The following is an 18272-nucleotide window of genomic DNA, read 5'->3' as shown; positions in this document are numbered from 1 at the left end:
TCAACTATATCCTTACTGATTTTCTGCCTGCTGGATCTGTTTCTTATAGAGAGGTGTTGAAGTCTTAAACTCTGATAGAGAATTCATCTGTTTCTCTTTCCAATTCTATTGCTTTTTTTCCTCACAGTTTGATGTTGTTAGGCATATACATGTTAAAGATTGTTATGTCTTCTTAGAGAATCAACTCCTTTATTATTATGTAATGCCCTTCTTTATCCCTAATAACTTTCCTTCCTTTGAAGTCTGCTCTGTTTGAAATTAAATAGCTATTTCAGCTTTCTCGTCTGGTGATTAGTGTTAGCATAGTATATTTTTCACCATTTATTTATTTGAAATCTATATGTGTCTTTATAGTGAAAGTGGGTTTGTTATAGACAACATATAGTTAAGTCATGGTTTTTGATCCACTCTAATAATCTCTGTCTTTTAATAGGTACATTTGGAACATTGACATTCAGAGTGATTATTGATATAGTTGGATTACTATCTGCTATATTGGTTACTGTTTTCTATTTGTTGCCCTTATTGTTTGTCTATTTTTGTCTTCCACTCTTTTTTTCCCTTTGCTCTAATTGAGTTTTTTATATGATTCTGTTTTCTCTCCTTTTTTAGCATATCATTTACATTTCATTTTTTTCCTACTTTTTTTACTTGTTGCCCTGGAGTTTGCAATATACTTTTACAACAAATAAGTCCACTTTCAAATAACACTATACTACTTCACACATAGTGTGAGTACTTTATAATAACAAAATAGTCCTAATTCCTTCCTCTTATCCCTTGTATCTTTGCTGTCATTTATTTTATTTATATATAAGCATACATAAACATATACACACGTGAGATATAGTCATAAACATAATCAGTTTTCAATACATTGTTGCTATTATTTTGCTATGATTAGGCAGTATTTATTTATTTATTTATTGGGTGAAGTAGAAAAGAATAGCTTTATTGCTTTGCCAGGCTAAGGGGGCCACAGTGGGCTAATGCCCTCAAAACTGTGTGTACCTACCTGGAGGAGATAGTGAGGAGTTTTAGAGGAACGGTTCAAAGAGGGCGTGATCAGCTCATGGACCTAGGCAGTCTTTTAGTTAGCCTTCTATAATCCTACGATTAGGTCCCAGTCTGTTAGTTAGCCTGTGCCTCTGGACTATGAACTTCATAAGTGTTTTCAGTTTTTTTCTCTCCCCTTAGGTAGGGCAGGATGGCTCTGGTAGGCTGGAATTGAAAATTTCTGTTCCCCATGTGGAAGGTTAGAGCTGGCTGGAATTGGGTATTTCCCTTCCCGAGTCAGTTAGGCTCTGAAAATAGCCCAGCAGGTCTGGCTTTGATTAACTAGTTTCCCCTAAGGGGAGACCCTCTTAAGAAAAACAGAATGTTTCAATGTATTTCAAAATGGTTACTTTTCCCCTCTCCTTGCTGGAAGCCACAGGGGATTTTCCTAGGATATTTTCTGTGGGAGCCTGGCTGAGCTCTTGGAGGTAAATCTCACAGTATTGTGGGGACCCCATTATGACTGTGTCACCCTGGACTTTTTAACTTTCAAGAGTTTTTAAGTGAGCCTCTAACAATTTGTCAGTTACAGTTCAGGTTTTACTACCCCATCACTGATACCCTAGGTGGTTTCTGCTCATGAGTCTATGCTCTAGGGAGCCATAACTGTTTCCGCCTGTGGATCTCTCCAGTCTTGGGGCAGCAGTTTGCTCCGTGTCCTCCCCTCTCTCATGGATCCAAGAAGAGTTAAAAAGCTTTTTATTTGTTAGGATGAAGTGGAATGGCAATTTCTAAACTCCTTTTTTGCGGAACTGGAATGTAAGTGGTATTTTAGTTTTACTTATGGGGCTTATTAGCCAAAAATATCTTCTTGCTTCTTGGCCAACTATTACACCATTCATGCAGCCTGAGCAGACTGCCTCACTTGGGCCCAGCCCTGGTCCTAAAGTCCTCCTAAGAGGGGGAAGAAGCAAGTATATGGACTATATACTTAAGAAGTTTTTCATAAGAGGAAGAAGGATTTAGATGGTTTCAAATCTTTTAACTTGGAGACCTGACAAGTATAAAGTATTTCCTGTAGGTTTTATAGAATCTAAATAACTCTAAAGACCATGGAAAAGCTGAAGACATCAGGTTTTATGAAATTACACCAGGATTTTTATATAGGCAGGTTTTCCTTAGGGAAATAGGTAAGGTAACAAGAAATTGGGAAAGCTGGGAAGACCCTCCCCAATATTTGAAGTAAAAAAAAGTTTACTGGAGGTGTGTACTGCTTCACTCTTTGGTGGAGAAGTGACAGGATAGGTTTGTGTTTTATGAAAACCTAGAATGCTCTGTTATATTTCTGTGAGGCCCCAACACCCTAATTGCTTTTTCCTTCACTGAAATGCGTGAGCTGTTCTTGGCTCTGAGGGCAAATATCTCTCTGTTGGGATTGAGAATGAAAAGGTCAGGGATTCAGCTGCCTCAGCCATTCATCATTTGTGAGAGAACGTATGTAGACTGCTTCCTGGTCAACTCTTGATCAATGTATTTGTTAACTCTGGGCTTAGAGACTTGCTAGAGACCCTAGAGAGCAAGGAAGAATCATTTTAAGAGGCTGTGTTTTCCTCTGCTCTGATTTCTCAACCAATTCTTCCCTACTGCTTTCCCTTTTTCTATAATTTCTCAAAGTTTCTAGTCTACTGGTGGAACTTTACCTTGGTTTTTAGTGTTATTATGTGTCATTCTTAAGAATATATACATTAAATTAATTAGGTGTGTAGGGTGGAGGTCGGGGAATATGTATTGCCACTTTAGAGGGATAGCGAGACGAAGGGTAGACAAGATGCACATATTCAGTATGCAGTATTGAACCAAACATGATGACTAAATTAAAAACCCTGTAATTAGGACCAGTAGCCCACATAAGATATTGTTTTTATTAAAATGAATAAACTTTTATTAAGTAAGAACTGACCGTAATCTTTGCTTTCCATAGTTACTACTGAAAGTATAAATTTAATCAAATGTTTGAAATCTTTACATGAAAGCTGTGATTCCTGGCCTATTGGTTGGGCCTATCTCCAACTGTAAGCTTTGAGTGTATAAAAATGGGTACCTATAGCTATAGAAAAGGAAGAAGGAAGATCAGATTCCATGAGTAATAAACTCAAGACTCTAGGTTGACCTAACATGAGACTGACTCATTTTAGAACTGAAAAATACCTTTTTATCTCCAAAGTGTTAGACTTCTTTAACATTTGACATTTTAGATTCCAAATATTATTATCTAGTATAAAACAGTGCTTTATATTTTTCTTAATTCTTAAGATGCACAGCCCTCATGAACCATAATGTTGGTAGATCCATCATTGAAGAATTGTAGTTGGAACATTGACAGGATTTAAATTTTATTTCTGTACTGTTTATATTAGGTTCTCACTTTAGGCTTTATATTAGCAAAACCGGATATAAGAGCGTATTCATAGTAATGTAATAATCACAAAAATTTCAGCATGTTAAAAAAGTGTTGGTAGGCAAATACATTTTTTTTTTTTTGGCAAATACATTTTGAATTTCAAATCCAAATTTTCAAATATCTGATTGTTCTTATCAATATCTAAAGGTCCTGTTATTTCACGTGTCCTTATGTTTCATCTCTTTTCTTTTAGGTCTCTTTTATTCAGAACCTTGTATTTTGTGTGGAAAGAGTTTACCGTGTGCCTGACTTTGGTGTCTGGGAAAGAGGAAGCAAATATAATAATGGCAGCACAGAGCTGCATTCGAGGTAATTTGCTGATTTCTGAGTGTTTGTTTGTTTGTTTATTTTAATTTAAATGTGTGGAGCATGAATAAAAATCAAAGAACTAGATTGGAACTCTGGTTTCTATGTAATTTTCATCTCCTTTTTTTCTATATGTGATTCAGATGAAATTCACTTAAAATTAAAGGAAAAGCCTGCTCTCAGTGCCCATCAACAGATGCAGGAAAAGAGCAGGGTGTCTTTCCCAGCTTCCCAAGGTGTCAGTACATGCATATCAGTAACCAGTCCAAGGCTTGGCCTTTCTGCTCAACCAAGTCATTTTCTTTTTCCTCTTTGAAATGACACTGTTTGAAAGATCAAGTACATTAAAATTGCCAAACAGCAATTGTGTATGCATTGCATGTAAAATTCCCTTTCGTGTTATAGAGCTGATTTTTATCATAACAAGAGATACTCATACCCTTTATATTTTGTTTAACTAAAAAATGCAGCTCAATTAGTCCTATCCATTTCGCAGTAAAAGATTGAAGAACCTAAAGGTTATCAGCTATAGGTCAGTTTAGTCTCTTTATTGAGACTTGAAGAAACAGTTTAGGAAACATTGGTTAAGAGGAATCTGCAGCTCTGTACTTTTTTGGATAGAAGGACTAATTACACACAAAAAATTAAGCCGATATAAGATATTAGTAAACTAAAAACTGGCTCCAGATGACTAGCTGTATAAGGTCTGTGTGCCTCAGTTTCCTGATTTATAAAATGGAGATAGTAATGTACTCTATAAAGTTGTTGTAATGATTGAGTTAGTATATATAAAGCATTTGAACACCTGGCATAAGTAAACACTGAAATGTAAGTATACTCACATATTTAAGAATATTTTAATAACAAAGATTGAAACAAAAAGGATTTTTCATTTAACTCCAGACAGCTAACATACAAACTTTTCTATAAGTTTTATGATTCATATGAGGCATTTTTATAGTACAGAGTAGAATAATAGCAATATGTAAGGAAGACAGTAAAGGAGAGAAATAGTTTGTGGTACAGTTCAATTCAGACATTAAACAAATTCTGGCCAATACTAAAAATAGGAAGATAACATTATATTTCAGCTATAAGTTCTCAACATTCCAGATTATCAGTCAAATTCAAGACAGAAAGTTTATATGATTGGAAAAGGTGATTTTTTTAAATTTACCTTTTCAGTATTTATGATTTATCAGGCCCCTTTTCTGCTTTTTAATAAATATTTAATATATGCCAGTGTGGTCCCACTGACATTATTTTCAGTATAAAATATTTGGAGTAGGGTTTTTCCTATTTATAAAAATTGTAGTAAACTCAGAAAGAACCTTGGGTAAAAGTTACCATTAACCCTAGAAAGTGAGGGTATTGAGAGGTCCCTAGTGAAAAAAACAGAGGCTCCAACATGTTTTCCTGTGACTGAGGTGCCATCTTTAAATTGAATCATTAAGAATTTTATTTCAAGGCTTAGAAGATCATTAAGTGATGTTCTTTGCTACCTTTTCCATGCAAAATTAACCTTAATTGTAGCAGGCCCATTTTATTCAAATGGATGGGAAATGAAGTTTGCCATTTAGCTTTGGATGATGGGTTTTATACATTTAGCATTCATCTTCTAATTTTCCATGGTAGAACACTTAAAAGAACTTCAAACCTTTTTTTTCCCCAAATGCTTCTTAGCTCAGATATCCACAAGCCAATTTTAGATATGTCACCTCTGCTGCCACAATGGTCTGTTTTGAAACTACAGGAGACCTGAGCCCTGTGGCACTCATGGATGCAGTGATGGCAGCAGTGGTGGGAGACCAATATCTTTCTTTCTTTTTTTTTTTTTTTTTAACATCTTTATTAGAGTATAATTGCTTTACAATGGTGTGTTAGTTTCTGCTTTATAACAAAGTGAATCAGCTATACATATACATACATCCCCATATCTCCTCCCTCTTGCATCTCCCTCCCACCCTCCCTATCCCACCCCTCTAGGTGGTCACAAAGCTCCGAGCTGATCTCCCTGTGCTATGCAGCTGCTTCCCACTAGCTATTTTACATTTGGTAGTGTATATATGTCAGTGCCACTCTCTGACTTCGTCCCAGCTTACCCTTCCCCCTCCCCGTGTCCTCAAGTCCATTCTCTATGTCTGCATCTTTATTCTTGTCCTGCCCCTAGGTTCATCAGAACCTTTTTTTTTTTTATGATCCCATGGTTGAACAACATTTCCTTTGAATATGATTTGCTGCTTAAATTTTAGGTTTCTAACTGAAAAAAGATTGCTTAATTAAAAAAAACCTCTTGATTAAGAATTCTCATTTTCTTTGTTCAGTAACTTTTCCCTCTAGTCTTTTTTTTTTTTAGATTCCATATATATGTGCTAGCATACGGTATTTGTTTTTCCCTTTCTGACTTACTTCACTCTGTATGACAGACTCTAGGTCCATCCACCTCACTACAAATAACTCAATTTCATTTCTTTTTATGGCTGGGTAATATTCCATTGTATATACGTGCCACATCTTCTTTCTCCATTCATCTGTCGATGGACACTTAGGTTGCTTCCATGTCCTGGCTATTGTAAATAGAGCTGCAATGACCATTGTGGTACATGACTCTTTGTGAATTATGGTTTTCTCAGAGTATATGCCCAGCAGTGGGATTGCTGGGTCATATGGTAGTTCTCTTTTTAGTTTTTTAAGGAACCTCCATACTGTTCTCCATAGTGGCTGTATCAATTTACATTCCCACCAACAGTGCAAGAGGGTTCCCTTTTCTCCACACCCTCTCCAGCATTTATTGTTTGTAGATTTTTTGATGATGGCCATTCTGACTCATGTGAGGTGATACCTCATTGTAGTTTTCATTTGCATTTCTCTAATGATTAGTGATGTTGAGCATCCTTTCCTGTGTTTGTTGGCAATCTGTTCTGTGCTTATGCCCAGGGAGTAGAATGTAGAGCCACTACCAGTAAGGGATTAAGTCACACCTCTTAGTCTGTTGTCGTAAGACATCCCAGAACTATCTGTGCCTAGTTGGATCTGATCCAAGGATTGCTTAAGGCAATATCCTTGTTATATCCTTAAGCTGTTCTCATAATTTTAGAAAGCCAGAAATAAAACATAGTAATTCTTGCTGTAAGTACTCATACTGCCCTTTGCCCTCTAACTTTCTTTGCCATTCTCCATCTCTGCCATGCAATCCTCCTTAGCAGGAATCAGAGAGAGCACAATCTGACTATCGCCTTGATGCTCACTAAGGCCTTGTGCTCACTGGCTTGGTAAATGTCCCTTTTTCTTTTGCCACGGTGTGCACATCCCTTCTAAACTGCATGTTGATCAAAGAAGATTACTGCCCCCGGGCCCCCAAAACACATACACATAGTATTCCTTTTTTTTTTAGTAAATTTATTTATTTTATTTATATATTTTTGGCTGTTTTGGGTCTTTGTTGCTGTGCTTTGGCTTTCTCTAGTTATGGCGAGCGGGGGCTACTCTTTGTTGTGGTGCGTGGGCTTCTCACTGCAGTGGCTTCTGTTGTTGTGGAGCACGGACTCTAGGTGCGAGGGCTTTAGAGTGCAGGCTCCGTAGTTGTGGCGCACGCCCTTAGTTGCTTCGTGACGTGTGGGATCTTCCCGGACCAGGTATCAAACCCGTGTCCCCTGTGTTGGCAGGTGGATTCTTAACCAGTGTGCCACCAGGGAAGTCTCTACACATAGTATTCTGAGGATAGAGGCTCTCTCTTCAACATCCATGCTCAGTGGTCCTCTAACAATTGCAATCTGTAGCACTGTACAGTTACAGAATAATTTTTATTTAGGCCAAGCAGGAAACATTACTACCTTTTATACAGGAGGAAGCTAAAGTTTAGAAGGTTTTATAATTTCCTCCCCTCCACTCCTTAAATGATACAAATCAAAAGGGAGTAGAGCTAGAACTGAATTCCAGGTGGTTGGCCTCTAAATCCAATGTTATTTTTACTGTATCACGTTGTAATTTAAAGTCTGAAAAAGTTTTCCTAAGGTTTGAAAGAACAGCAGGGTGTACAATCTTGGGGACATGTTGCTAAGTTTCAGGGATATCTTTGCTTAGCAATCAGTAAAGCTTGATTCAGCATAATGCTTTTGTCAGTCCCTTCCTGATTCTACTGTTTTCAGCCCCAGGTTTGCTGGTATCTCTTTTAGTCCAAATTCTTGAATTATTTAGCATTTCTTAGATAAACTTCAGAATTTTTTCTAAAAAGTGATCTCATTACATTTAACCAACACCATTCTTGCAGCAGCGTCACCCTTTTCAGGGATTTGGTAAAAGAGTCCATTGCTCTAAGTTCAGTATAACTCTAAATGTTTCCTAAGTAACCATTCGCTGCTCTCCTGATTTTTCTGTTGACTTAACTTTCCTCAAGCAACATGCTCCTTTTAGTTTCTCCTAGGGTGTCTGGAACTATTTCAAATAATTCTCCTTTTTTCTTCTGTTTATTCTCTAAGTCTTTTAATAAATTCCCTTACATTTAAAAATCTTATATTATTTGATTTAATTGCATTTTCCTTCATATGTTCTTTTGGTACCTATTTATTATAACACTAATTCTTAATCCCCAGAGTTACATATCCAGGTAGTCCTCTTAGCTGCTCCAAGTTTTTAATTTTAATGTTTTCCCTTCCTCATTTATGTAAGGATATTTCTACTCCTTGGGGCTATCTTTAAACCCTTTAAACCAAAACTCTGTTTTGGAGAAGAGATGAGTCTTCTATAAAATGTGAATTGAATCCCAAACCTAACTTTGAATTTTTTGGCTATTGGGAAACAAAAAGGAAAGCTGTAATAACTTAGTAGTAATTTAGTAATATATGCCCAAATGGAAAGATTATTGGTTTTTTTGTGTGTGTGGTTTTTTTTTTTTTCTGTTTTACGGTTTTATGTTCTGTTCTCTAGGCTTTTCCAATGAAGAAAGCTATCACTAAAATATCAGATAAGTAACCACATAGCTCTACTTTACTCAGTTTAAGATGCTTTTAGTGATCATTTTATTTCATACAGTGCTTGTTATTTAAAGTAACTACTTAGTCTCCTTAAGTCATTTTTGATGTTCCAGTCATTGAGCTATGATACAAGCAGCTATCCATCCATTCTGCTTCATTTTATGTATTTTTTCTGTACTGAGCAATTCATGAACACCCATTAAAACTATAGTACTGTAAAATCCTTTTTCTTTCAGAAAGTATGATTGGATAGCTTAGGGAGTTAAAGCATAATGTTAATGAATAGGAGATTGTAAATTTAGTTTCCATGCTTGCCAGTTAATTTTTTGGATTCCATGGTGGGTTTTAAATCACCTAGTCCAAACCCATCATCTTTTCTAGGAAAGCTTTCATTTATGCAATAAATAACTTTATTACAAACTATCTCCCAGGTAAACTTCACTTTATTTTAGTTCCCGTAAGTAAGTGTTGAGGTAACGCCTTGCAAGAATCAAATTGGTGAATGTTCTGTTGGTAACAGTCACCTAATATTAATATGTGCATTAACTAATCATGGAATAATTTTCTGATAATGTCTTGTGCCAGTAAAATACTTCTAATTCTTACAACATACATATTATATTTGCCAATAAATGTAAGATGACAATAGGAGTGTGCTTCTGTTTCTAAATAGCTTGCTGTTGCCAGAGTTTTAAATAACCAGTAAATAAATTAACATTAAATAATAAATTAACATATTTGTGAATTTCAATTAAGTCCAATTGTTCAACCAGTTGCATTGGGAAAGAAAATAAAAATGGTAAGAATTTGACCTTTTCTCTAGTCCAGGTACAGTGTTTCTTTCTTTTGTAATGCTTTATTTAGAAGACAGTTTCCAAATTCATCCCTTAACTGTCTTTTTGCATCATTTTTAAACATAGAACCTTGGACTGGCTATATTATGTATCTCCTCCAGTACAGAATTTTTTATGTATTTGCCTTTTGAATAAGTTATTTTCTCTCACTTCTCAAAATACTGTGAATAGTCTTAATAACACATACACCTCACACTGTAAGTGGAAGTTTTCTGGTATTACTAGGTTAAATGCCTGTAAGCGTTGGTGCACTGGGGGCTAATGGAGACTCCTAGGGCATTGGGGACACATCCTTAAGCAAAAAGCCAGTTGGCAGTGAATGTTTTTGCATGCATTGTCAGAACATATGACTCCTACGGGCTCCTCTAACTCTTAGGTTCTGAGAATTTAGAATTCTTATGCAGGTACTGTTTGGTTTCCATTTGAAGTATGCAAGGATAGGTATGATTGTGCTGGGTGCATGTGCAGTTAGGAAGCTGCCTTAGGTTCTTAACTGGTTACCTATTATTTCAAGTAAACAACCCCGAACTTAGAAGCATAAAACAACAACAATCTTTTATTATTGTTAACTCTCATGGTTCAGAGGGTTGACTAGCCTAAGCTAGGGTGCTTAGGGTCTCATGTGTTTGCCATCAGTTGTGGCTGGGGCTAGAGTCAACTTTGAAGGCTTCCTCACTCAGGTATCAGAGTGTTGACTGGGACTTTGGCAGGAGCTGTCTGCCAGAAGACCTGTGTGAAGTTTTTCCATATAGTTTGCTCACAGCCTGGTGGCTAGGTTCCAAGGTTCAGTGTCTCAGAACCCACAGGCCAGGTGGGAGCTGTATTTCTTTTTATGACCTAGCCTCGGAAATCATGCAGCATAACTTTCACCACATCCTGTTTGTTAAGAGTCAGTAAGACCAGGCCATATTCTAGTGAGGGGAATTAGGCTCCACCTTGTGATGGGAGAAGTGCCAAAGATTTCGAAGACGTGTTTTGTTTTGTTTTTTAAACATCTTTATTGGAGTATAATTGCTTTACAATGTCGTGTTAGTTTCTGCTGTATAACAAAGTGAATCAGCTATACGTATACATATATATCCCCATATCCCCTCCCTCCCACCCTCCCTATCCCACCCCTCTAGGTCATCACAAAGCACCGAGCTGATCTCCCTGTGCTATGCAGCAGCTTCCCACTAGCCATCCATTTTACATTTGGTAGTGTATATATGTCAGTGCTAATCTCTCACTTCGTCCCATTTTACCCTTCCCCCTCCCTGTGTCCTCAATGCAGACGTGTGTTAAACCACCACATATTCTTCATTTGGACTTTATTCCTCCTTGTCATTTCTCTAAAGTGACTTTGGCTATGAAAAGAGACTGTGACCCTTGTCTTAAGTATACTAGCAGTACCACGTGAATTGTTATGGAATTTGTTTAACCTGTGGAAGCATCAGGTACTTCTTCAGGCAGTGAAATGCTAGACAGCAGATTTGAGGCAGTAGGGCAGTATCTTAATCCCAGATTATTGGCTCAGTTGTTCTTGAGAACCAGGGTAAAATGATCTGCATAGATTCTAGAAGGGAAGAGAGTTTTCACCAAAGAGAAAGTAAGGATGCATTTGAAAGCCACTTACACTTCATCTCTCAGGGCTTAGTTTCCTCATTTTAAAAGTAGAGGGAATAAACAAAAGAAATGCAAGACTTGTACATCAAAAACTATAAAATATTGCTGAAAAAAATTAAAGAAGACATACAAGAATGGAAAGATACCCTGTGTTCAATGTACTCTTTATCAAAAATCTGTCTTTTTTGTAGAAATTGACAAAACTGATCCTAAAATTTATATGGAAATGCAAGGGACCCAGAATAGCCAAAACAACCTTGAAGAACAAAGTTGGAGGAGTCACACTTTACAACTTCAAAATTTACTACAATAATGAGCTTACTGTAGTTACAGTAATCTGCTACAATACTTAAAAAGTGTGGTACTGGTATAACAACAGATATAGAGATCAGTGCAGTAGAATTAATGATCTAGAAATAAACCCATCTATGGTCAGTTGATTTTGACAAAGGTACAAAGATAATTGACAGAGAAAGAGTAGTCTTTTCAACAAATGGTGCTGGGACAACTGGATAGCCATATGTAAAGGAATGAATTTGGATCCCTACTTCATATCATGTACAAAAATTAACTGGAAATGGATCAATGACCGGTAGTAAGAGCTAAAAGTATAAGACTCTTAGAAGAAAATGTAGTTGTAGATTATTGTGACCTTGGGTTAGACAAGGTCACACCTTAGCTATGACACCTAAAGCACAAGTAACCAAAAAAAAAAAAAAAATTTTTTTTTTATATGTTTTTGTGTGAACAAAAGTTTTCATTTATCTGGGATAAATGCCCAGTAGTTCATTTGGTGGGTAGTTGCATGTTTAGATTTTTAAAACACTGCAAGCCTGTTTTTTAGAGTTCCTATATTGCTTTACATTCCTACCAGCACCGTATGAGTAATGTAATTTCTCTGCATCTTTGCCAGCATTTGGTGTTATCACTATTTTTCGTTTTAGTTACTCTGATTGGTTTGTAGTGATATCTTATTGTGGTTTTAATATGCATTTCCTAATGGATAATGATGTTGGATCTTTGCATGTGCTTATATACCATCTGCATATCCTCTTCAGCAAAATGTCTCATGTCTTTTGCTCATTTTCTAATTGGATTGTTTTTTATTGTTGATTTTTGAGAGTTCTTTATATAATTCTTGATACTAGTCCTTTGTCAGTTCTTTGTTTTGCAAATATATCCTCCCAGTCTGTAGCTTGTTTTTTTGTTAGTGCAAAACTTTTATGAAATCCATTTTATCAATTTTTCCCTTCATGGATTGGGCTTTTGGTGTAAAGTCTGACAACTCTTTGCCTAACTCTTGATTCTGATGATTTTCTCTGATGGTTTGTTTTGCAAAAGTTATATAATACTTAAGTTCATGATCTATTTTGAGTTAACTTTGTATAAAGTGTGATGAGACTTAGGTTGAAGTTCTTTTATTTTTTTTTTCATATGAATGTCCAATTGCTTCAACATTATTTGCATTTGTTGAAAAGGCCATCTTTCCTCCATTGAAATGCCTTTGTGCTGTGTTAAAAATAAAGTGGACATATTTGTATTGGTCTATTTTTGGGTTCTATGTATCTATTCCTCTGCTAATACCACTGATATGATCATGTCTATTTTATTCTTTAGCCTACTAATATGGTGGATTATATTGATTGATTTTTGATTATCAAACTGGCCTTGCATCCCTAAAATAAACCTCACTTGGTCAGTTATGGTGGTAATTCATTTCACATATTGCTAAATTCCGTTTGCTAATTTTTTGAAAAAGGATTTTAATGTCTGTATTCATGAGAGATACTGGTCTATAGTTTTCTTTTTGTGTATTGTCTTTGGTTTGTTTTGGGATCAGGTTAATGCTAGATTCATAAAATGAACTCTGAAGTGTTTTTTTCCCTATATTTTCTGTAAGAGATTGTGTAGAATTGGTGTCAATTTTCCTTTAAATGTTTGGTAGATTTCTTCAATGAAATCATCTAGGTATGGAGATTTCTTTTTTGACCATTTGAAAATTATGGATTCAATTTCCTTAATAGTTGCAGGGCTATTCAAATTATTTCATATCGGGTGAGTAGTGATAGTTTGTGCTTTTCCAGGAATTGATTCATTCCTTCTAAGCTATGTGCATCAAATTGTTCAGAGTATTTTCTCATTATGCTTTTGATGTCTGCAGTGTCTGTAGTGATATCTCCTGTATTATGCCTAATATTGGTCACGCGTGTTTTGTCTTATTTCTTTGTTAGTCTTTCTAGAGGTTTGTCAATTTTCTTTAGCTCTTTAAAGAATAGGTGTTTGTTTCATTCATTTTTTTCTGTTTTCTGTGTTGAATGTCATTGATTTCTGCTGTTATCTATGTTATTTCCTTCTGTTTGCTTCAGGTTTATTTTGCTCTTTTTCTAGCTTCATTACATTGGGCTTAGATAATTGATTTGAGGCTTTTCTCTTTGCTAATATATACATTTAGTGCTGTTAATTTCCCTCTCAGCACTTTAGTTATACTACATAAATTTTGATGTTATATTTTCATTTTCATTCAGTTCAGACTATTTTTTTATTTCACTTGAAACTTCCTCTTTGGTTCATGTGGATTATATAGACAGGTGTGTATCGTTTTCTTTACAAGTGTTGGGAGATGTTCCTGTTGTTGTCCTATTATTGGTTCTAGTTTGATGCCATTGTGGTTAGAGAACACAGTATGATTTCAGTTCTTTTATAGTCTTGAGATTCTGTTTATGGCCAAGGTATGATCTCTTGGTATATGTTGGTGGGCACTGGAAAAAATATATATACTCTTGTTATATAGAATTGTATTAGTTGATTTGTGCTACTATAACAAAGTATGATAGACTGGGTAGCTTAAACGACAGGAATTTATTTATTATAGTTCTGGAGACTAGAGTATCCAAGATCAAGTTGCCAGCCATTCCTGTTCTCTGGTGAGGACTTTTTTCTGATTTGCAGATGGTCACCTTCTTGCCATGTCCTCTCATGGCAGAGAGGGAGAGAGAAAGCAAGCTTTCTGGCATCTCTTCTTAAATGGATACTAATCCCGGGACTTCCCTGGTGGTCCAGTGGTTAAGACTCCATGCTTTCACTGCAAGGGGTGCGGGTTTGATCCCTGGTCAGGGAACTAAGATCCCACTTGCTGTGTGGCATGGACATACTAATCCCGTCATTCATTGGGGCCCCACCTTCCTGACCTAATCTAAGCCAAATTACCTCCCAAAGGCCCCATCTCCAAATACTTGGGCTTGGGACTTCAGTTATATGCTTTCTTTTGCTTTTTTGCATGATATTTCTTTTTAAAATCCTTTTACTTTCAACCTTGCCTATATTATTGTATTTGAAATGAGTTTCTTGTAGACAGTATATAGTTGGGTTATGTTTTTAAATCAGCTCTGCCAATCTTTTTTTTAATTGCCATATTTAGACCTTTTACATTTAATGTAATTATTGATATGTTTGGGCTTAACTTTGCCATTTTATTTTTGTTTTGCGTTTATTCTCTCTTTTTCATTTCTCTGTTTTCTTTTTCCTACCTTCCTGTGTGTTCTTTTTTTTTTTTTTTAAAACTTAGACTTCTTTTTTTTTTTTTTTTTTTTTTTTAAGGATTTTCTTATTTATTTATTTATTTATTTATTTATTTATTTTTGGCTGTGTTGGGTCTTCGGTTCGTGCGAGGGCTTTCTCCAGTTGCGGCAAGCGGGGGCCACTCTTCATCGCGGTGCGGGGACCGCTCTTCATCGCGGTGCGCGGGCCTTTCTCTATCGCGGCCCCTCCCGTCGCGGGGCACAGGCTCCAGACGCGCAGGCTCAGCAATTGTGGCTCACAGGCCTAGTTGCTCTGCGGCATGTGGGATCTTCCCAGACCAGGGCTCGAACCCGTGTCCCCTGCATTAGCAGGCAGATTCTCAACCACTGCGCCACCAGGGAAGCCCTTCCTGTGTGTTCTTAAACATTTTTTAGAATTCCGTTTTGATTTATCTATAGTGGTTTTGAATGTATCTTTTTTATAGCTTTTTAGTGGTTGCTCTATATTATTATGTATACATATGTACTCAGTGTATTGATGTCATCATTTTACCAGTTAGAGGGATTATAGAAACCTTACCTTCATTTGTGTCATGTTACCCTCCCCCATTTATTATAATATAATTATCTTAATATTTCCTCCATATACATTTAGAACCACAGTGTTATAACTTTTGCTGTAACTGTCAAACATAATTTATAAAACTCAAGAGGAGAAGAAAAGCCTATTATATTTATCAGTATTTTTGTTTACCATATTCTATCTATCTAGCATTTCCTTTCTGTTTTAAGAACTTACTTTAGTCCTACTTTTAGGGTAGATCTGCTTGTGACAGATCTCTTATTTTTCCTTCATCTGAGAATGCCTTGCTTAAATAAATAAATAGACAATATATTTATTGGTATAAGGTTCTAGGTTGACAATTCTTTTCTTTCAATGCTTAAAAACTCTTGGGTCACATCCTTTTAGCTTTCGTGGTTTCTTATAAGCAAGTCACTGTTATTTAATTGCTTTTCCCCTGTAAGTAAATTGTTTTCTCTGGCTACTTCCAAGATTTTTCTTTGTCTTTAGTTTTCAGAAGTTATGATGTGTTCTAGAATGGATATTTTTATTTTACTCTGTTTGAGTTTCACTCAGCTTTTTGTCTCTTGCTAATTGGGAAAATTTCTGCCATTGTTTCAAGTGCTTTTTTTTTTTTTTTTTTAACTCTGTCATTTCTCTCCTCTCCTTCAGAAGTCCAATGACATGAATGTTAAATCTTTGTTAAAGTCCCACAGGTCCCTGAGGTTCTCTTTGTTTTTTTTAAGTCTATTTTCTCTCTTTTGTTAAGATTTGATAATTTCTATTGTTTTATCTTCCAGTTTAGCTATTCTTTCTTCTGTCTCCTTCCTTCTGTTCACTGAGCTTTTGATTATTGTATTTTTCAGTTTAAAAACTTTGCTGAGACTTTCTGTTTCTTAGCTGAGACTTCCTCTTTTCATTTGTTTCAGTCATATTCACAATTGCTCACTGAAACCTTTTTGTCATGGCTGCTTTAAAGTCTTAGATAATTCTCACATCTCTTTTGTCTCAGTGTTACTATCTATTGATTGCCCTTTTTTGAAAAATTATTTATTTATTTATTTATTTATTTACTTATGGTTGTGTTGGGTCTTCGTTTCTGTGCATGGGCTTTCTCTAGTTGCGGCGAGCGGGGGCCACTCTTCATCGTGGTGCGCTGGCCTCTCACTTTTGTGGCCTCTCTTGTTGCAGAGCACAAGCTCCAGACGTGCAGGCTCAGTAGTTGTGGCTCACGGGCCTAGTTGCTCCGTGGCATGTGGGATCTTCCCAGACCAGGGATCGAACCCATGTCCCCTGCATTGGCAGGCAGATTCTCAACCACTGCGCCACCAGGGAAGCCCCTGATTGCCCTTTTTTATTCAGTTTGAGATAGTCCTGTTTCTAGATATGATGAGTGGTTTTTTAAAATTATTATTATTGAGACATGGACTGTTGGGGTATTATAAGACCCTGGGGACTTTAATTTTTTATTTTAGCTGTATTTTTTGCCACCACTCTGGCAGGGGAAGGGGGTAGGCACATCACCCCATTACTGCCAGGTGAGAATGTAAGGCCAGGTTTTTTTTTTGTTGACACCCAAGATGGAGACTCTTCATTACTGCTGGGTCTGGGTTGTTATGTCTAGCTCCCCAGTAGGCTTCCATTAATACCTCCCTGGCTGGGAAAGATGGAAGTACCTCATTACTGATTTCCAGTTGACCTCCACTTACATGACAGGGAAAGGGTGTGGCCGCTTTACAGCTGGGCATTAGTGAAAGTTTGAATTCTCCACTGGTCGTTCTCTGGTGCCATCCGAAGAGGAAGGGGAGAGTCACCTAATTACTGATGGGTGGGAATGAAAGTTTAGGCACCCTGTGTGATCTCCACTGACACTGAGGTGTGAGAGGGGAGACTTTTGTCATCCATCAGGAATGAAAGTCTTGACTGCCTCCTTGGATTTTTCCAGCACCACCACAACTGAGGTGGTTGGATGTTGGATGCAGTTCCTCGTTATAGACTCAGGAGCGTAGAAGTCTAAATTTCCCACTCAGCATTTGCAGGGGTGGGTGGGGGTAAGATCACAGTTTTTTTGAGTGGTTATTGTCTAAAAGTTTTCTATTTCGCTAGGCTGCCCTTTTCCTGTTCCATTGGCTTTTGTTGGGGATTTTTTTTTTTTAAGATAGTAGTCATTTTTTCTTTTTTCTTTTTTTTAAAATTTATTTATTTATTTATTTATTTTTGGCTGCATTGGGTCTTCATTTCTGTGTGAGGGCTTTCTCTAGTTGCAGCAAGCGGGGGCCACTCTTCATCGCGGTGCACGGGCCTCTCACTGTCGCGGCCTCTCTTGTTATGGAGCACAGGCTCCAGACACGCAGGCTCAGTAGTTGTGGCTCACGGGCCCAGTTGCTCTGCGGCATGTGGGATCTTCCCAGACCAGGGCTCGAACCCGTGTCCCCTGCATTGGCAGGCGGATTTTCAACCACTGCACCACCAGGGAAGCCCTGTTGGGGACTTTTTGTATGCACCTACCTCCATTTCCTAGTTGTTGGTTTCTTCAGCTCTACGTCTGGTATATATGGAGCAAAAAGGATACTCAGGAGACTCACCATAGTGCTGTTCCTAGAATCCTGAGGTTCCTAGGCAGTCTGCCTTCTTTCCATTTTTCTGAGCCTTTTTATCTTTGTTTATGCAATGTCCAGGGTTTTTCATGGTACTTAGAGGAATAAGGAAAATTATGTCAACTCCACCTTCCCGTTCATGTATTTCATTTAATTTTTTTCAGTCTTCTCTTCCTTTTTATTGACAAGTAGTATCCCATTGTACAGATAAATCTCAGTTTGGTTTATCCATTTTCTGTTGATAGGAATTTGGGTTGTTGACAGTTTGGGGCTATTAAAAATAAAACTGTCATGAATATTTGGATCCAGATCTTTTTGTTAACATATATTTTTATATCTCTTGGAAAATACCTAAGAGTAGAATTCCTGTGTTATATAATAAGTGTGTTTTAACTTTTTA

General features: G+C 36.8%; 1 protein-coding gene across 4 annotated transcripts in view; it reads left to right on the top strand.

Moving 5' to 3' along the window:
• The window catches only part of PHKB (phosphorylase kinase regulatory subunit beta), a 194881-nt gene that overhangs the window by 60161 nt on the left and 116448 nt on the right, over positions 1-18272 (top strand). For all 4 annotated transcript variants that reach the window (XM_057533263.1, XM_007167634.2, XM_007167636.3 and 1 more), the window contains one exon: positions 3651-3766. In XM_057533263.1, the coding sequence (XP_057389246.1) occupies positions 3651-3766 (116 nt within the window). The remainder of the gene's footprint in view (positions 1-3650; positions 3767-18272) is intronic.

The sequence above is a fragment of the Balaenoptera acutorostrata genome, chromosome 19 (genome assembly GCF_949987535.1).
Source record: "Balaenoptera acutorostrata chromosome 19, mBalAcu1.1, whole genome shotgun sequence".
In the NCBI taxonomy this organism is placed as follows: domain Eukaryota; kingdom Metazoa; phylum Chordata; class Mammalia; order Artiodactyla; family Balaenopteridae; genus Balaenoptera; species Balaenoptera acutorostrata.
This window is presented reverse-complemented; position numbering and strand designations above follow the sequence as displayed.